Genomic DNA, 20,548 nt, shown 5'->3' with positions numbered 1-20,548 from the left:
TTTCATAATGATTTCTGAAATTTATAAAATGTTCATAATAGTGTTTGATTGAAATGACTCTTACATCGAAATTATAGGTATATTTTGATATTAGAATTAGAAACCCTCAGCTGCGATGTTTCAGGCGGAGGCGGACGGCGACTGAAGCGGTACCGTGAACAGCCTGCGGGAGGCGCAGCGGCACCGCGCTGCACAAGAGGGAGATTATAAATACAACGTCTTTCCGTCGGACGGCGGTGTGAGTCGAAGGGGGAGGAAGCTGGAATACGTCAGAGAAGCAGAATGGCGGAGGCAGGCTGAGGGAAGACGGTCGGGAAAGCAGCGGCTAGCCATAAACAGCGGCCGCAGAGAAAAATAAAAAAGCGCGGATTCGGCGAGCGGCTCGTCCGTCGTCCAAAGAACCGCCACTGAACGTCGATAATGGAAAAAGCAGAGGGCAAAAGCGGCGAAGCGGCCGCCGGGGCGGACGCCTCTGCCGAAAGTTGTGATGTGCCGAGGCATTTGTTGCCAGTCGCGGTTTCGTCCAGCCAAGATGGCGAACAAGCCGCGAGCGAAGCGCTGGCGCCGGAGCTGGAGTCCACCGGCCGGCGGAGGAACACCGCGTCCCCAGCGGCACAGCAGAGACCGGCGGACGAGGCGCCGCGACTTCACTTCCAGATCCCGCGGAAGAATAAAGAAAGGAAAGGTCGGCCATTCTCGTTTAATAACCTGCCCGTGTCCCCGAAAGGGGGCTCTCCTGCTCTCATTGCTCGGCCGATGCATGTTTGCGGGAAGCCGCGTTGCCTGGATGGAGATTGGAGCATCTGCAGTCTCTCTGGGTGCTTTATTAGAGCCTCACTGGGGTGGTGTGCCTGAGTGGTTAGCTTTAACGTCAGGGGTAAGTTATGTGGCTGGAGAGATCCGGATCCGAGGAGACCCCCACGTGAGGATGATGGTACCTTTTTATCCCGGCACCGGCTCGACCTTATCGGTGGTCCATGAGGTGTCTCATCCTACCTCTTTCGGGGCCTCCCTTTCTCCCTCACACCTGGCCACCCTCCCCAGCTCTTGTTTACTGATGGGTTCCCCTTAACTTACATACTCAGTATGCTGCCTTGTCATGAGAAATCAAACCCTGGATGGATGGGCCACACCCATCTCTGAGTACCCAGCAATACTTTCCATTCATTTGCAGCGTTTGGTCACCCTTTGCCTGTCCTGGGAAGTGGAGTGAGCTTTGGAAATAACTTTGCTCTCTTGATTTCACTCATTTATCAAAAATGCAGTGAATATTTCAGTAAATGTGGCCAGTTACTGTCTCTCTGCTCTGACTCCCTCTCGAGTGTTGCGTGTTCTCTTTTATAAGCATATTAAGCAGTACCCAGAGCCCCCTTAATTACCCCTGTAGTTTCCCTCTAGACGCCTTTATTTTTAAAGTGACAGAAAATCAGGCCTTTTTCTCTGTCAGCATAGATGAAAGCACAGATGGTCGTTTTCTTTTAAAGGAAGTCCCTGTTTTCAGAAGAAGGGTTTTCAGAAATGTGTGCTTATGTCCCGATCTGTGGTGTTCAGCCGTGCTGGAGCACCTGGCTTTCTGACGTGCAGACCAGATGGTCCATCATCCTCGATAAATTTTAACTCTGATGTACTTCATGACAACCGGTAAATAAGCACTTGATGATTGATTTTAAAGCTGATCGCATTGTCCTCAGTCTGAACATGCGTTGCTTTAGTAGCAAACTTTAAAATGCTGTTTTTGGTATTGTGGTCCTTCAGGCAATGGTAGTAAATGCTTATGTTGTGATTAACTGTCAAAATACTCACAGGGCCATGTTTATGAAAGGCTATCACCCTTTCCAAGCAAAAACAGTAAGTAGTCTGCTGTGTGGATGCTGACTTAAATGTGCCAGTGTTTTTTTTTAACTTTGACACTCTCGGTGCAGGTGATGTTGGACTGTGTACAGGAGTGTCCGGTGTAACTTGTTGCCCTGGAACGGTATGAGTAACTATGGCGATAGCATCCCGGTTTCTGGCGGGAGAAGTTGGTAGGCTAGGCACACAAGGGAGTGATTGCATTACGTGACTGGGTTTGCCAGTTATTTTTTTGCCCGGAATGGGCTGAGCCTGATATGTTGAATGCAAATGTCTTGTTATTATTGGTGCGATTTCAAAAGTGTTTTAATTTCCCCATGCTTGAGAATGGGATGATATGTGGTGAGTAGGAGTGTCACATACCATCCTACCATGGTTTCCTATGTTACCTGTCTGGTAATGAGTATGGAGTTTGCCTTGAAAAGCATCCTAAGTCTGATCATTTTAGTCATTAGGGTGTGAGGGTGCAGCTCTTGAATAAAACAATGAAATCCATAGTTAAAAAAAGTTATCCACCATAATAATGTAGTTCCCAGACTGCTAGTTTGTCACACATGTTTTTATTCCCTGTGGATTTAATAGCTTTCAAAATGAAATGACTGATGATGTGATTGGAACACCTGGGGATTTTTCGGCGATATAAATTGCTTAAATTAGCTAGTGTGTAGCAGAGATCAGCATAGCAGTGTGCCGTCTTCTCTAAGACATAAGCATAAAGGCGCCATTGTTGAGAGGGCCTGACAGCTGTTGTCAGTTACTGGGGAGATTTTGGTGTCTTTGCTGTGGTTCCTTGAATTTATAAATCCAATGAATTTACTTTAAGCAGCAGTTGACTTTCTATGGCATGTTGGATGAGTTGTTTCGAACTGCGCGACTTTTGATTTTAGCACTTTAATGAACCTCTTGCACAATTGAGAAAGAGGAGAGCTTTTTGTCCTTGTACCTTGTTTGACTGTCAGGCTCATGGGTTTACTGTAATCGACATGGTGTCCTTTTGATGCCACAGCCGGTTGTCTGGACAAGATAAGACTTTGGACGCTGCAGGACCTGTCGTGGGTGCAGCTTTCCTTCTGTATTTTTTATTTTTTTGTCTGTTTGAGGAAGAGGAAGGGACTTTGTCGGTGAATTTCATTTTTTACAAAGATGTTTGCTCAGGGATTTATTTTTTGGACGATGTATAGTGACTAATCTTTAAAAACATCAAACTTTGCCCCTGAGGCAGAACAATTAGGTTTCAGATGCTTTTCTATGGATTATTTTCACTTTAGCGCTGATAATGGAATGCCAGACAATGCACTTGCGCAAATCCTTGTTTCTAACATGTTTGCCACGTAAACGTTTTTGCGCAAGACTGCAGGAACAGTATTCCTTGACTTCACATGGTTTACATTTTCTGAACTCCTACAAAAGGCATAGAAAAATATCACCATAAGTCAAGTCTGCCATTTTTCTTGGCATTTTAGGGATGCAGTTGGTCTATTTACCGTTTTGCATGTTGCCGACTGCCCGCGTCTCCTTAAAAATCCATAAATATGTGTTAGATTGATTGTCTGCACTAATGGCCTGTTAGTGCTTGGCTTTATGAAAGCTGCGCAACATAACGGGCAGGATTAAAACTATGAAACAGACAAATGTTTAGATCAGGGAAACCTTATCCACAAAGAGCCAGTGTGTATGCAAACTTTTGGGATAACCTTTAGGTCAGCTGTTCAAACTCAGGTGTGAGGACTCTTCAGCCAATCAGCCCTCTAATTATTGATATAATTAGAGAGTTACAGCAAAAACCTGCATACCCAACGGCCCTTCTTGGATAACATTGACCACCCCTGGTTTAGGTGCTTATGGTGTTATTGACTCGGCACTGGATTCCCCCACTCCGCTTGTGCGGCATCCTGCTTTGTTTCCCTGCACGGTGTCAGTCCTGCAGACTGACCCCATTCTCTTATCCTGCAGCCCTGTTTCAGCACATTGCCACCGGCTCCCGTGAGTTCGAAGACCTTGTGAAGATTCTCTCCTCTTGTTACCGGGACACCACCTCGGCTGGGACCTTCTCCTACACCAAGGCCCGGCTCGTTCACAGCGAGTTGCTGGAGAAGGACGTAAGAAGAATTTCATAAAATCTTGTTGTTGTTTTGTTGACCCCTATATTTGTGGCGTATCCCTTTCCTTCTCCCTTTTTGGGTTGTTTGTTTCACTACTGTAAATAAGTTACAGCTTGCGAGCCTCTCGTGATTTATGTGTTGTGATGTTGAGGTTTGGGGGTGGCAATATGTTTTCTTCTCAATCTGCAGTTCATTGAGAAGAGGAGAGAGCTCAAGCAGGATGGGCGAACGGACAAGGAGTTGTCAGAATCTTATTGTTACCTTCTGCCAGATCTGGTCAAGGTGGGTCGACCCATCAGAGTGACACACGGGTGTGTTCTGGGAGCTGGTGAGAAGCTGTGTCATGCCAAAATAATAATACAAATCCGGCAAGTTGAAGTCCTTTGTCCCTCATCCCTGCCAAGGGTGCACCGATACTTCAGACAACCAATCTGAATGCACACCATTGAGAGGATCCTCCCTATCTTATACACTTGCTGCTTGTTTCATCCATGATCTTGTCCTTAATCTCTATCCCTTCATGGTTTTGATTACCGGGGAGTTCTGTCTGTACATTCCCTTTTTTGATAGATTTATTTCTATTACTTTTTGATTGATTCTGGAGCCCCTTCTAATCAGAACATTAGAGTGTTCAAGGATGCCATTACCTATGTTTTACTAGAGTATGTTTTTTTTTCTGGACACCTACCAAACTACTTAATACATTGGCTATTCACTTTATAATAAGGATACATGTGTAAGAGCAATATCTCAGGGCTTTTAGCCAAGCTCTTAAATTCATTTTCTCTTTTATAGGGAGTTCACTGTTTGTGGGCCTAGTATTTGCATGCTCTATTGGTGCTTTTCCACTGGCATACAGGAACCGAGCCGTAACGCGAAGAGGGACTGGTTCCAGCTTGGTTCCAGTCTGCCTTGGTTTTCCACCTCAGAAGGGTCAGCCTTGTAATGTCGTTGCTGGATTTGGAGAACAACAGTGACGTTAACTCGAAGAGATGCTTATTTACTCTTCACACGGTGCACATCATGATTTTCTATGTGCTAATTTTCACTAGCACGTTTGAGAGAATCGCTGTGTTATGTTAGTATTGAGCACTAGCGGAATTAGCATTCATGTGTGTTAATTTGGATTACGAATCTATTTCGTTCAGGTTCCGAGTTATCAGGAATGCATCGGTATATCGCGATACTACTTATAATGAATATATAGAATATAATATATGCTATTTTCCTTCACATAATCCAAGCACAGAGCACTGGGTGCATTTCGACCAGTTAGATGTTGGTGATGCACCCAGCTTGGTTTAGTTATGCTTTCGGTCCTGCTTGTAAGAGGGGCCATGTCTGCGCAGTTACGGCTCTGGTACGGCTTGCATAATTTGCAATGGAGAACCACCATTTCTCAGTATGGCTTGGGTCTTGGTGGCAGTAGAAAGCTCCTTATGATGACTTTTCGATATATAGTCATCCTTTTGTTCTTTCTAGATTTAGTGTGTGCTCATTAAAGAAAGAAACTGGCCTTGATAAAGTACAGATGATGCTCGTTTTGAACACATTCCTTAAGTTTGGGTATCCAATTTTGCTAACCCACCAAGGTCTTTCAGTTGACCAGAGGATGAACCAGCCAGCCACCCACACACCTAATCCCTCCAAGTGTATAATTATATTTACAACACAAGAACTGTTACATCTGGCAACTTGAAGATAAGATTTTCCCACAGCTGTCATTTTGAATTTTTCGAATCATTTTAGGGAGTAACTTACTTCATTTTCTCAGACTTTAGTGATAAAGGTGCTTTTGTTGTTGTTAGACTCCTAGCTGATATAATTATAATCTTGTATTATAATTAACCTCAGCGCTATCGCCAATGTATAAACAACGGTGGGAGTGTGGGATTTCCAAGGGTCATGTTCTTGAGTCACACCTGTGGTTGGATCCTTGTGGTGGAAAATCTGGATCTCAATAGCTTAGACTAAACAATTATTAAACAGGCAGGAGGAGATTCTTTAAATGCTAGATTAGATTTATTCACTTTGCATGCATGCTAACATTTCTCATACAGTGGCAACACTGTTATAAGTGGTTACAGATTATATGCATGTTTAGTGACACGTGACACAGCCATATGTTTTACATTGATTGGTCAAGATTCATTTTGCACATAGTCCACAACTTTTTAAGATTTTCTTGTTTACGCTCATGTACCGGTAGCGTCCCCAACCATTTCAGTACTTCCCAAAGGTCACGCACACTTCCGATAACCTCTTGACTTTTTGATTCCACTAACTACTTTGCAGTGCTTCCCAACTTTTCAAATAAGCGGATCTTTTGCATCACGCCTGCCTCAGACCCAGCATTTTGTCTTTAAGTTGATCTTGACTTTCTGTTGACCTGCTTTTTGTTCTCTTTCCCAAACCCCAGTTAGCGCACTGGGCAGCCTATATAGCATATCTAGTTATATCAGCGGATGTCAAATATACTTGCATAAGCACCGTTATACATGTCATTAAATTATACACGTATATGTATGCATATGTATACATATATGTATATGTGGTGTACATATATGTATGTTTTATTAGTTCATTAATGAAATACACATGTCACATTCCTGCCTTCCTGTGTGTGCATGGATTTCCTCCTGTAATTCCAAACCATGTGGTTCGGGTGAATTGGCCCTCAGATGTGTTGCTTTGTTAGCTTCCACCTGCGTGGAAAAACACCGTCCTGCCTCACGCCCAACCCTTGGGCTCTGTAGCATGGTTACATCCACTGAATATGTATCTGAGCATGGGGGAAGTGTGAAGTGCTGTTGTGCGCTGGGGTTTATACCAGAGCAGGATGAGTTGCAAGGTGTTAAATCTGCTTTCTAACCCGTGTTCTCTCCTCCGCTTTCAGCTGCACTCTATTTGTGAGAAGGGCCTGACAGTGGGACACAGCAGGATCAGCATCTTGGGGAATCCCGCCATGGGTAATGCTAATGCTTTAGCCACATAGCACTGTGCTTCTCTACACCAGCTGGGGGCGGGGGTGCTGTGCTGGCCTGTGCCTTCACCTCCACTTGAAAGCCATCCTGTCCATGAGTGAGCAATCGCTCGCCTGTCACTATTAGTCGGCAGCTGGCGGGTTTGTGAAAACAGCGTATAGGTCCCCATTATTTTTTGCTTTGGATATTCTTATTGGAGCGTTTCCGGTTTAGGATTGTGTTGAAGCGTGTGGAAGCAGGGCCCCATGTGAGGCATAAAAAGTTTCTGATAATTTATTACAAACCTGTTTTAAACATTATGACTTTGCATCTTTTTTTTTCCTTTTTCCCCCTTCCATGCCGATTGTGGGACTCTCGGGAATCTCATTCAATCGGCATCTATGGGATGTTTATGCTAATGCTAATGTTTGGTCCTGAATATTAAAAAATTTAGTCTGTATTCCTAGGCTGAAATATTGGCCATATTGGATCTGGCAGCTGAAGACCTCAGACTGACTTGCTATCGTTTTATTATAGTTCAGTCATGTTGAAAGTTAATACACAGCATAGCTGATGTTCATTTGCACATATGTTTGCATTAACTTACTGTCATTTTCACTTGTTTTTTTATTTTTGCCCGAGTTCACCTTTGGGACCTTTCCCCCTCCACCACCCAGAATAAATACACCCTGGTGATTTGTTGTGTCTCTAAAGCCTCTTTTTACCGTGGTAACTGCCGCTGCTGTTGTCATTCCGGCAGCGTCTGTGGCAGAACCTGTCCTGGCTGTAACCCTAACCCTGCTGTGTTGTGCACCTCTGTTCCTGTCTTTGTAGGAGTTTATCTCTCCAAGTACTCAGACTTGTTGCAGATGAACCCTTTCGACCCTGGTGCCTCTGGAGAGATTATTATTTTTAAAGTTATGAAGGTACCTATCAGTGTCAACATGCATGTTTGTTGTTCATTTTTATAGCCGTAACTGAGACGGGTTTGAGTCTGTGTCTTTTAGAAACATTTAAGGAAAACAAGTGATTTCTTAAAACACGTTTTGTTTTCCTCTAGGGAAAGGTAAAGAGCATATATGAGAATATATCGAAGAACGTTTTGGATCCCACCCCCAAGTTTGACTGTCATATTTCTAAGAACGCTGCCAAGGTCACCTCCCTGCGGTCGTACCGGGCATTTGAGCTGACGCAGGTACGTAGCGGGCAGCGTGCGCTCAGAAAAGGCCGAGGCATGCAGATGGCGCCCAGGAAGTTAACGTCTGGCCACCTTTTATCCCCGTTCGGCTCCCGGAGAAGCTGCTCATGCTGAAATCGCTCCCCCATCTCTCTGTCCCTGTCCTTTCCCGACAGCAATACTTCTACGAGTACTCCTTTGATGAAATCAAGTCGCGCCCCAGGCATGTGTGTCCGTATGCTGTGGTGTCCTTCCTCTACAAGGGCAAAGAGGGCACGCCTCCCCCTAAACCCACGGCCCCCATCAGGTGTCTCCTTTGTTTGTTTGTTTGTTTGTTTGTTTGTTTGTTTGGGGTGCTGGGTACCCTTTTTAAAAAAATGTGTCTAACGGTCTGTCTTTGCTCCTCAGGTCAATCAGTGGCGTCTCTGACGGACCGAAAGGTACAGATTTAATGTCTATTTTTGTTTTTCTGGGCTTTTACCATATTTTGCTACAAAGTGCCCATGGATTTATTGCTGTGTGTGGCAGGCAAGTGCAGCTACACGGTGTGGAGCGGCCAGCTACTAAACGGCGGCAAAACCGTCCACCACGTCTGCCTCCAGTCCCACATGTGCCCCTTCCTCCCATTTAAGCTGTAAGTCCCTTCCACCGATACACATCATCCCAGACCCAGGGTGTTTTTCAATATGCGTACTTGACCGTACTTGTGTTCTTCAATACCTGTTTTAAGTTATCTTCCATTGCTGAAGGCCAAGTCCAGTACTCAAGGACAAGTACTGAGGATGGTAAAAATCCCCGGATGCCGTTCTTGCCCCGCCTCATATAATAAGGATGCCTCGGTTGCATCCTTGCCAAACGAGGCCGATCCCATGATTCATTGTGGCCCAAGTTGGTTCTTGGGAGGGAAGTTCTTGGGTTTTGCCAAGACCACAAATACGATCCTTGCATTCTTGCTATTGAGAAACACTCCTGGTGCTCCAGTAGTAGACTTTTTGGCTGTTTTCAATACTGTTTTCCTCCCATACTTAAGACTTTCCTTGATCTCCAGTAGAATGCAGGAATGTGTCATGTAATTTCAAAGTTGCAGGCCAAGATACCTCTACAAAAGCTTTGTTTATCAAGGTTCTGGTCCATCAAGTGCGTGTGTCCGGTGAGAAGTTATTATAAATCTGTTGCTCACCCATGCTGAAGTATTTTCTTGTGTCTGGTGTTGCCGGAACAGTCCGGAAAAGCTCGAGATTGGCACGGTGATGAACCTCGACCAGGTGAAGCGAAAGATTCCGGCGATTCTGTTCTCACTGGACACTTACTGCGGGGTGCGAGAAGGTGAGGCTGATGCCTTGAACCGCTTTGTGGTTGCTTTGTGAATTAAGCCTGCTGGGTAATCTCCGCTCCCCATCTCCCGTGTTTCAGTGTTGAAGAGCGGGATGTACTGCAGCCTGTTCGAAGTGGTGGATAGAGGCAAACCTGGATCGGGCTTGTCAGGTCTCCTCCAGAAGCTGGAAAGGGAGAGAATGGTGATTTGTCCACTCTCGAATAAGAACTCCGCTAACAAGAATTAAACAGCTGCGTGCAGGGGTGTATACAGGGGTGTATTCAAAACATGATCATTGGCTAATTAGGTTGACCTCTCTACATGAATTATGGCCCCTAAAGCTGGCTTTCGCTCCTTAGGTGCTCGTCAACGCCCTGATGGATAGGGGCTTCCTCTTCCTACTATCTTCTGCACAGATGGTCAGTTCCATCGGTAGGTCAGTCGTCCTCCACCGCGAGGCCCCGTCACCCCACGCCCCCCTTTTGGGTTCTGACCCTAACCTAGCTCTGTGTGCCCCCTCCCCACAGACCGGCGAGCCGATCGGACGAGGTCTCTGCAGGCCCTGTTCGTCTTTCAAGAGCCACGGGGGGTCTCTAAGTTCCGTGAGTGTCCGCTTTTCTCGATCAGAGATGTAAGCAGACCTCGGTGTCGCTGGGGAACTGGTCCTCATGGCTGTTATTCTTCCCCCAGAGTCAAAACGGCCCACAGCCCAGGACACACTGGTTTCTGGCCAGAAGGAGCCCGTCATGCCCCAGCTGGACACCTTCGTCCCGGCCCTTCATTACGCCCTGATGAAGGTGCGCTTGAACCCGCCCCCGGACCTCGCTGCCGGAGTGCAGCGTCAGGCCCGCGATTACCTGAGTGGCTGCAGCGGGGGGAAGGTGCGCCTCTATTACATGACAGAGTACCAGCAGAACCTGGACACGGTGAACAAGTTGCGGCCAGTGCTCTGGCGTGGGCACAACCGCGAGCGCTGCCTGCGGGCCTACCTGTATGGGCCGTCCTTTTACCTGCTGCCCGTGAAGCAGGCCAAGGAGATGATGGAGAGTGGCCGCTGCCCGCCCGAGTACAGCCCTGTGTCTGACTGGGAGGGCTCCGACGGACAGCCCAGCGACGGCAAGCAGGCGGCAGTGGCGGCTCGCTCCAATGGTGCCCACGGGCCGCAGGCCACCAGCGCCGACAACGACCCCGAGAAGATGAAGGAGCTGCTCAGGCTCATCCAGATGTGCAAGAGGAACTTTGAGGGGGACGGCCGGCTGGCGGCCGAAGGCCGTGATGCGGCCGAGGAGGGCGTCTGGGATTCCCGTGCCCCCAAGAGGAAGCTGGAGCAGGAGGCTGCCGAAAGTGCCGTCAAGTACTTGAGGGCTGACTGCCTGGACAATGGGGAGCACAGCAGAGGTGAGGAGTTTCACGTGAGACTGTCTCTGTCAGTCTGTCTCTCTCTCTTGTTCTGTGTTTGTGTCTGTTTCTCACATCCTATCTTTCTCTCTCTCTCTCTCTTTCTTGTTCTCTGTTTGTCTGCCTGTATGTTTCACTTTGTGTCTCTGAATTTGCAATTTCTGATTATTTGTACCTTCTATACATCCTTGAGCGAGACGTCAGAATATACACTTGAAACGGTTCCATTTTTAACGTGAAAATCTTCGAGACCCACGCCGTGAATCGTGGTTGAGGGTAAAGGGGGGGAGAGGGGGATCGTGGGACACCGTGTCAGCTCGGTGAAGCTCACGGTTGCCCTTACCTGGCCGCAGTGATGAACAGCATGGGGGTCCGTGATGCGTACCTGAGGAAGGATGAGGCTGTGGATGCGGCAAGACCAGCAGGGAGCAGAGTTGGGCCAGCCGGGGACGGTGGCAGGGAGGCCCTCGAGTATGACTTGCTGACCCGGCTTGGACTGCCCGCCCAGCACCACGCTGATCTTCAGAACCCAGTGACTGCCGAGGGGGAACTGGATGGGCAGGTAACCGGGGTCCCAGTCTGGGCATGCTTTATCAGTTTCGTATGTTTACGGCCGAGGCTGATTCGACAGATTGACTCTGTCCTCCAGAGCGCTGAAACTTTGTTGTGGTGCCTCACCATGTGCCCGTACCCCCATGCAGGAGCCCGTGGCCGGCAGCACCGAGAGCCCCGAGGCATTCAGCCCCTGCTCCATTAGCGAGCAGCAGCCCCGCGCCTCCGAGCCGCCCGGTGACGAGCATGTCCCCTGGAATCTCATTCCCATCACGGGTATGGTGGACCTCTGGCATGGCGTGGTGGCGGCCAGTTCATTGGTTCGCTTTTACACTGGTCCGGTGCTCTTTTGTATGGTGGAACCCAGCCTGGGTTAGTAGTCCACTAGCTATATGTGCACCCGGCTGAGAATGCTATGGGGTGGGGTTGGAATCTGTACAGCAGGTACAGGGGATCAGAATTAAGTGTTAACCCTTCCCTTACCATCTTGTGTTAAGAACATAAGAAATTTACAAACGAGAGGAGGCCATTCGGCCCATCAAGCTCGTTTGGGGAGAACTTAGCTAATAGCTCAGAGTTGTTAAAATCTTATCTAGCTCTGATTTAAAGGAACCCATGGTTTTAGCTTCCACTACACTAGCAGGAAGACTATTCCATACTCTGACTACACGCTGTGTAAAGAAGTGCTTCCTCAAATTTGTTTTAAAATGTTCTCCCGCTAATTTCCACTTATGGCCACGAGTTCTAGTATTTAGACTAATATTGAAATAGTCATTTGGCTGAACAGCATCCAGACCCGTTAGAATCTTATAGACCTGAATCATATCCCCCCTTAGTCTCCTTTGCTCTCTGTGTTCTCTGTTCGCTCTGAAGTCTGGTCCATCTTAAACTGTTTCTCTCTCTCTGCTGTTCTAAATATGTGAAGATGACGATGATGCAGCGGGTGCCCATTTGCCGAAGCCCCAGCTGGGATCTGACCACGCCCCACCCGAAGGGACACGCAACGGGCTGTCTGAGCCGGTGGCGGCGGTAGCAGCGGACGACCACGCGGACGCCGAAGCGGGAGACGAGTGGACAGAGAGCCTGTCGCCGGGCCGGAAGGCGGCCTTCCAACGGTTGGACAGCATCCTTGACCAGGAGCTGGGCGAGTTCTCTACGGGAATACACAGCCTGCTGAGTGGGGAGCGCGTCCGCTACACGCCTGACCCATCCACCCTGGCGCATCGGCCCAGTCCCTGGATGGCCATGGTGCCCTTCTCTGAGTACGTCTCGGACTACGTGCCGCCGGTGCCCGTGCAGAGCTACGTCAGTGCGTTGTGTGAGAGGATGACTCGCGTCATGGACTCGGAGGCAGCTCCGGGAAGGACACATACCCCTCCGTGCGGCCCAGGTGCTGATCCCACCTGCACGGTTTCCCCCACACCCCCACCGTCCCTGTTCCTGCCCGCTGTCTCGGCTCCTCCCCCAGACCCCACCCCCATTCTCGCCTCCCAGCCAAGCCCCCTCGCTACCTCGCCCCCGCGGCGGCGGCATCAAGGTCTACCTCAGATCTCTCAAGAAGTGCCCACGCGGGTCCAGAAAGTGCCCGGGGTCCCAAAGAAGCCAGATCCGGACCCGCCCAAGCCGACCCGGCACGATGACGGCGTAATTGCAGCAAACAGAAGTGCTGCCAAGCCAGAACCCGTCCCCCCAGCAGTGGAACCCGCCTCTGGTCCTGCCCACAGCTCCGGACCCAACTCTATCAGCAGCCTGATCAGCCAACTGAAGCCTGAGGTGTTCAGCAGCCTGGTGGAGATCATCAAGGATGTGCGCAAGAACACCGTTAAGTTCTACATCCACTCGCAGGAGGAGAGTGACGTATGCGTGGAGATAAAGGTGAGTTCCGATATGACAATCAGTGCAGTCGCAGCATTACCAATAAGACCTACCTTTGGTACCGGTGGTACAGCGTGAATTCCGTCAAACAGACCAGGGTCGTCTTCATGCTTCTGTTGGGTAGTTTTTTATGACCAGCGTGCGCCACAGTGATCCTGAGGATAAAGCAGGTCGGTCTTTCTCTCTCTCACACACAGCAAATTCTGAAAGGGTTAGTCATTTTGTTTAATTACCACTGTATAGAAAGAGAATCAGTCAGAACAGTCATGAATCGGGAGTTATTAAGGTCTAGCTCTGCAGGGCTGCCTGTCTCTGAGCATATATACGATAGAACATTCTCATAATTAACTGTGTCAAATAACGAGGAGTCATTTGTCAGGCTGCGACATGCTTTTCTGTGCAAAGTGACACTGTATCTTGCTGCTCTCCTTCAGAGATCATCGTTCTGTCAGTTGATGTTCAAGTTCTTTTAACGAAAGCCCAGTCAGCGGAGCACTGCCATTGTCAGCTGGGCGCGGTGTGACAACGTCACATGACACAAGTTCTTCTGACAAGCTGGCACGCTTGGTAAAATGTGTTGACGTCGTTCCCTTGTTTGTTGACGGCAGTTCAAGTATGTACACAGATGAAGTCTGTAGGTGCTTCATTAAAATATACATAAAGTACAAGATCTGTGCCAAGCCGTACATTGGTGTTGATTTTCAGCTGATTAGAATGAAATGTAAACCATCCATCCATCGCTCATCCAGTACAGGGTCACAATGAGTCCCACTCTGAGAGGGATGCCGTCCACCGCGGGGCACATTCACACTCATACTCACACTTGGGGCAATTTGGAGGTAGCAGCTGACTGCGTGGTTTTGGGCTGAGTGAGGAAATCGGAGGGGAAACCCCCGTGATTTGGGGAGTTCATGCATCGTAAACCTCACACGAGAATGAAGATATACTGAAACTTGTGCTGTTATTTAATTAGTAATTTCTACATTGTGAAGTGCTTTAAAAACGAAATCCAAAAGAACCGTAGCGTTAGCCCAGAAGACACTGGCAATCAGTGTGAAGCGTCCAGTGGTGGGTGAAAAGTAGCATTTTAATGAGCCGTCTGAGTGAAATACCGAATTCAGCCTTTCCGCGGCTTCCTGGGAAATTCTCGTGGGAACGTGCGGACAAGTGGGATTGCGGGAGGCTGCACAGCTTCGGCATGGAAGCGTAGCCAATCACGTTCCATCACACTCAGATCTTCCCTCTTAATGTACTTGCCTTGAACCTTTACGTTGCAGCCAATCAGCATTAGCCATGCATTAATCATCCTTGGCAGTAGAGCTAAATAAGAGTTGTAAGGTAGCCAATTCAGCAATAGCTTAATCTGAACAGAAAGCAGACGACCCTTCTAATTGAATCTAGGTAGGTGTATGTGTGTGTATGTGTGAGTGAGTTATCTGCAGTGTGTATGTTGCCTGTCGCACACTCAAACTTACCTTTGTTGAGAAATGGTTGTTGATATGCATCTGATTGAATAACAAAGGGCTTCCCTCCTGACCGGGGCGATGTTATCTTTGCATTCTGACGTTATAGTCAGTTTTGGTTCAGTGAGAGTAAGTGGCTGCTCTCTTTGGAATCTTGTTTGTGGAAGAATCAACCTGCTTGGTGTCGTCATACTAGCCAGTGCTGTATAGATTATATGCATGAATATGCATCACAATACCCAAGATAGAAATGGTGGGAGCAGCAGACTTACACATTCTTAACATTCCATCGCTGTTTACTTTTACATTGTCTGTCAGTGTTAACATGTTTTTTTTTCCCTTTACACTTATGTTTGTCCATGCACTTAAGGTGTATATGTAGCGCTGCGGTCTGGGGAACATTACATTGTGTATGCTGTGTACTGCATATGATTGGTGTGACGGTAAAGCCGCACTTTACTTGACTAAGATACAGGGCAGTGTTTACACCCTGAATGGGCTGCCAATGGCGTATAGGTTGCATGCGTGCTCATACATTACGAGCAGTTTACTGATGGCAGTTAGACTAACTGCTTATCTTTGGACTGCAAAAGGAAACCAGAGTAGCAAGAAGAAAACTGCTTCACGGGACTAGATCTTATCCACACACACACACACACACACACACACACACACACACACACACAGTGAAGAGGCAGGAGTCAAATCCCCCAGCCTTGGAGATGGAAGGCAGTAGTGCTACCTACTAAGGCCCCATGCCATTATACAGAGATACATAGATATTTCAAATTTATCTTATACTGTTTCCTAGTTTTGTGTGATTGTGTCCTAGTGGGGGGGGGGGGGGGCTGATTCAGATACAAATGATGATTCTTCGAGGTGGTGATTTTTAAACAAGAATTTCCAGAACTACCTAAATGCTGTCATTGAACTCTCCTACACTAGCCATAACCATCTCGTAGCTGTGAGTAATGTAGTGGTTTACATGATTGACACCTACTTGTGAATTTAGGTTTCACCAGTGTCAAGAAGTGTGTTTTTAGTGTGTATTTCGATGTAACTGAATGCCACACGACAAATGTTTACTGTTATTGCCCTTGTCTTTATAGATCTGAACTGCTCTACAGCAAAAACAAAAATGCAATTCATATTGAATTGACCAACAAATCTCTATATTGATTAGGGATGTCTTTGCAAATTTTCACCCTTAATATATATTTTATTTGAGTTTCCCAGCTTCACGTAATATACTTTTGTCTTGTCATATTTGTAGCCAAATTTAGAGATTCCTTCCATGAGGGATGCCTTATTGTCAGGGATGATCAACTTGTCCATACATGCACAAACGAATCTGTGGCAAAGATTCATATGTATCCGTTACTATTGTCTCAATCAAATGTATCAAACTACATAAGCTAAGTGTGTAAATACCATATCTGTGGCGGAAGTTGCATTTTGATGAATAGGTCAGTCAATTCCTCATGGAATCCTGCTTATTGTTGACGCTTTTAATTGAATTACAGAAAGGTTTTGGAAATGTGACTTTTGTATAATCCAGGGAGTTATTAAATCGTTGTGATGATGTTTGCATGTGTCAGCGGTATGGTCTTGCCTCAGTGGCTGTGGGACACGGCTTCGACTGCCCCCGTTGCCTCCTGGGGCCCCCGAGGGCGCGATAAGACACATTCCACAGTGCAGCACAGATGGCTTCCTCTGTGTCGTTGACCTACAGCGATTTGCAGCGTCGCCCACAGTGGAATTGAGTGACGACAAGTTATCCCTCCCGTGATGGTGTGGGGGCCTTCATCACGGGGCGGGTGCATGACAGGACTAATTGCATACTGTGGGAATAGGGGGAGGGGGCATACAGACGATACAAGTCCGTTACCTTGCCATGTTTGTTTTTAGCCATTAGCTTTTAGCCCTCCTTGAGTGTGCTGTTAACCTTTTTCTAGGAGTACCTGATGAGGCTCGGCAATGCAGAGTGTAACCCCCAGAGATTTCTGGAGAGCAAGAACAACCTAGACAAGCTGCTCATCATCATCCAGAATGAGGACATCGCTGCTCACGTTCACAAGGTACGTGCAGACGCCTCGGCGTCCTACACGGTGGGTTCGGAAGGACAAAGGTAATTTCAGGCCTCAGCCTAAGCAACTAGACTGGTTAGAGACCTACAATCAAATGTTAGTACTGCATACAAATGAGATGAATGAAGTCTATCAAAGAGTAACTGAGAAACATCAGACAATTAGGACCGTAAATAAAGTAAATACTATAATTACCCTAAACAATGACACAATACAACGCAAAACCCTGAAATTAATACTTAAGAAATGTGAATATCCTCATAGATCCCAGCGCTGGTCTCTCTGAAGAAGCTACCGTCAGTGAGCTTTGCCGGCGTGGACAGCCTGGACGACGTGAAGAACCACACGTACAACGAGCTGTTCATCTCTGGCGGCTTCATCGTGTCGGATGAGTTTGTGCTGAACCCGGACTTCATCACGTACGGTGAGTCGCAGTGCAGGGGAAAGAGGCCGTCCTCAAATCTAGAAACTTCCAGCCGGCATTTGGCGCATGCTTGCGCTGGAACTGCATGAGTCCAAGGAATACAGGATGGATTCGGAGAAATTGTTCTGGGATAGCACTTGTTTGCCAGTAGTCGTGTGTATAAATGCCTCACTTTTTTTTTTTTTGGTTGTTGTGTAGAGAAGCTTCAGGCTTTTTTGAAGTTCTTGGAGGAGCAGAGCAGCCCGGACAACATCTGGCAGTGGAAGGTTCACTGTAAGAGCCAGAAGAAGCTGAAGGAACTTGGCAGGTTGGCTCTCCATCGCTGTGGGCAGGGGGTGTAAAAACAAAGGGGTGTGGGGGTGGGGGGGTTTATCCCAACAATATTTAATATATAAGATTTATATATATTTCATTAATAAAATCGAGGTGTACCCATAAGTAGACCATTGCGTTTTAGTTGATATCAGACTCCTAGCTAAAAGGGATCGTAGGGTCATCTGACAGCCAGGTTACCTCTTTGGTCTGGAGGCCATGCTGTGTCTGTTTTGACGTACCTCCCCCCTGTGACAGATTAAATGGCGACGCCTTGAGTCTGCTAAACCTGCTCACCACCTACCAGAAGAGACACCTGGTGGAGTTCCTGCCATACCATGAGTGCGACGGCCCGTCCCGCCACGCCCCGGACCTCGACTGTCTGGTCAGGCTGCAGGCCCATCACACCCAGCACCGGCACATCATCTTCCTCACAGGTGCTCTGCCGTGGTGCCGGGGCCAATCCACTAGCAATGTGACCATACCAGTACAATGGGGAGGTCTAATGGTTAAGGGGATGGACTCCCAACCATGCCATCACACTGGGGCGGGTTGGCACCACCTTTGTCTACAAGGTCATTGGCTTGAATCTTGTGCATGGCAGCGTAAACCTATCACCATTTGGCCTTGAGCAAAACCCTTAACCCCATAATCAGGTCCAGAGGCCTATTAAAAGGGCTGACCTTGTGCTTTGAGTCAGCTTTTGTGTGTGTAAGTTTCTCTAATAGGAGAGCAGGATGGGATATTTGAAGGTTGAATTTTGTTGTAGTTGCGACCTGTAAAATGACAAAGGCTTTGTGATAATGACGATTGATTCCCAAACCCCACTAGAGATAAAGCATTGAAGTATTTGCCTTTTTCATGTTTTCATGTGCCACACGCCTTTGTCAAGAACCTTATTGACACTTGTGGAAGGCATTATATTGAATTGAATTACAAATTGTTGTTGTTGTCGATCTGCAAGAACGCCGATTTGAGATGTTCCCCCACTACTCCAACAACGGCGTTGTCATTGCCACCATGGATGACATCATGAACAGCTTCCACAGCCTCATCGGTTTCCATGACGGCAAGGAAGACGTGCCAATTGCCGAGCACCCCGCCGAGTCTGAGTTCGATGCAGGCAAAGGTAATCAATTGCGGAGCCTTACTTGCAATGTTTAACAGCAAGCGGGTCAATTTCAGCTTGCTGAAGATCGCTTTGAGGGTCTGATTTACCGTTGTCTTCCTCAGAAGATGCAAAGGACGAGTGCGTGGAGGAGGAGGATATGTCACTGGACTCCGAAGAGGAGTCCCCGCCCATCGAAAGGCCTGGCCCGCAGCTTCAGGAGGAGAACACGGAGCTGCTGCTGCCGCTGCCACAGCCGCCCCCACCCCCCTCTCAGGAGTTCTGCCCCCCTCTCCCTGAGGAGCCAGTCCGGGACATTTCCCCGGAGCATCTGGACATGGACGCCCTGAACACAGCCATCTGCCACTTCCAGGCCTCCGCCCAGGCTGCCAGCTCGCCACTGGACTTTGAGGTGGGCGGAGCTTCGCCAGGGGCCTTCAACGTCAACCCCCACCAGAGCTTCCTGTGCCCGGTGCCACTGCCCATACCCAGTTCCAACTCGTCCGGTGCCCAGACTCGTCCCGCCTCCCCCTATGGCACCTCCCAGGGACAGGACTGCAGTCTGGCTTCCTCCACCCCCCCACCCATCCTCATGCCCTCCGCAAGCCAAGGAGATGTGGCCCCGGCGCCTCCCTCTGCGGCCGCGATTCTGAATCCTCCGGTTCCCTGTCCTCCTTTGCCAAATGTGGGCGCTGGCGGGGCAGAGATCCCAAGGGCTGTCACCGCCTCACTGTGTGCTCCTCTGGATCAGTGTAACGTGATGCCAGGTCCTGCAGCGTTACCCACGGTGGCGCCTCCTATCCCAGCTGCCCTTGGCCAGCAGGGCCCCGTGGCTCCACCCGTGGCCCCCCCCTCCCTAGGGATGTCCTATTTCCCCATAGGAGGGGCGACCGGCAGGGATGACTGGCCACCCCACAGTTGGAGCCATGTGGGTGAGGCGGGTGCCTTGGGCACGATCTCTGGGACTCCCACCAGTCAGGAGGACGGGTCGCTTGGCCCGGGACACTCATCCGCCGCCGGGAACGGAGCGGCCGGCACCACTAACAGCCAGGCAGGGGCCACCCTAAATTCTGTTACTGTCCCGGGAGGGGTGAGGCCGGGCAGCTTGGGCAGCACTGCCAGCACCCAGGGCAGCTCGGCTCCCCTTCCCAACAGCACAGCTCCGAGACCAGAGCTCGCCACCCCTGTGCGAGAGGCCCCCAAGGGCTCCGGGCTGCTGCCAACCCCTCCCAGAGTGGGCAGCGTCAACGGGCGCGGGCAGGGGCTGGGCATGGGCATGAGTATGCCCTCCAACGGGCCCCGGGGCCTACTTAGGCATGGTCTGGAGCCACGGGGGCCCGCCTGCGGCTGGCGCTTTCCGCACGGGAGGGGAGCCCCGCGTCCCCCCACCATGGACTTCACACAGGACCCCTACCCTTGGAGGGAAGAGTACTATAAGCAGGGCGAGGGCTACCGCAACCACAGGAACGATTACAACTGCTGGTGAGCTGGAGACTGATGTACAGCGCACTCTTGAAACGGACTGAAGGGGGAGCCCCTGTTTTCTACCAGTAAATGAAATAAAATAAGATGCAGGCACAGAACAGAGATCCACGCTCCTCTGTTGATTCGTTTTTGGCTCTTCAGCTCTTTCAAACCACTGTATTTCTAATTGCCAAGATTATTTTATTGCAGTGTTCTGTTTGTTAGCCCCTCCCCCCCAGTACATGCTGGATTTGCAGGGGCAAATGCCTCCCCCCCACAACCGTCCCCCCCCACCGTTTTTTTATTTTATTTAAATGTAGCCAGGTGGCGTTGCACTGTGAGCCACTGGTTTTAATGTTCTTTTGTACATATTAGTTGTTCAAAATTGAGGTTTATATTAAAATATGCCTGTATCAAAATCTGTTCCTCGATAAGCAGACAGGCCTCTGGTTCCTCT

The 20,548-nt window shown here is 48.7% G+C and overlaps 1 protein-coding gene across 2 annotated transcripts; it reads left to right on the top strand.

The window, feature by feature from the left end:
- The first annotated feature begins 200 nt into the window (after positions 1-200).
- tasora (transcription activation suppressor a) lies at positions 201-20,510 on the top strand. 2 transcript variants are annotated; one of them, XM_023811307.2, is made up of 23 exons: positions 201-685; positions 3,805-3,950; positions 4,143-4,235; positions 6,850-6,922; positions 7,751-7,842; positions 7,977-8,111; positions 8,270-8,400; positions 8,502-8,533; positions 8,622-8,727; positions 9,316-9,419; positions 9,507-9,610; positions 9,768-9,840; positions 9,936-10,010; positions 10,099-10,806; positions 11,160-11,368; positions 11,508-11,634; positions 12,284-13,233; positions 16,652-16,774; positions 17,048-17,207; positions 17,406-17,514; positions 17,778-17,956; positions 18,484-18,648; positions 18,756-20,510. In XM_023811307.2, the coding sequence occupies exons 1-23, from the start codon at positions 421-423 to the stop codon at positions 20,111-20,113; spliced, it is 5,517 nt and encodes a 1,838-aa protein (XP_023667075.2). In that variant the 5' UTR covers positions 201-420; the 3' UTR covers positions 20,114-20,510. The 2 variants fall into 2 exon arrangements, with proteins under 2 accessions (XP_023667075.2, XP_023667074.2); XM_023811306.2 differs by having other exon boundaries at positions 203-685; positions 18,753-20,510.
- Positions 20,511-20,548: the final 38 nt, after the last annotated feature.

This window comes from Paramormyrops kingsleyae, chromosome 8 (assembly GCF_048594095.1).
Source record: "Paramormyrops kingsleyae isolate MSU_618 chromosome 8, PKINGS_0.4, whole genome shotgun sequence".
NCBI lineage: Eukaryota > Metazoa > Chordata > Actinopteri > Osteoglossiformes > Mormyridae > Paramormyrops > Paramormyrops kingsleyae.
This window is presented reverse-complemented; position numbering and strand designations above follow the sequence as displayed.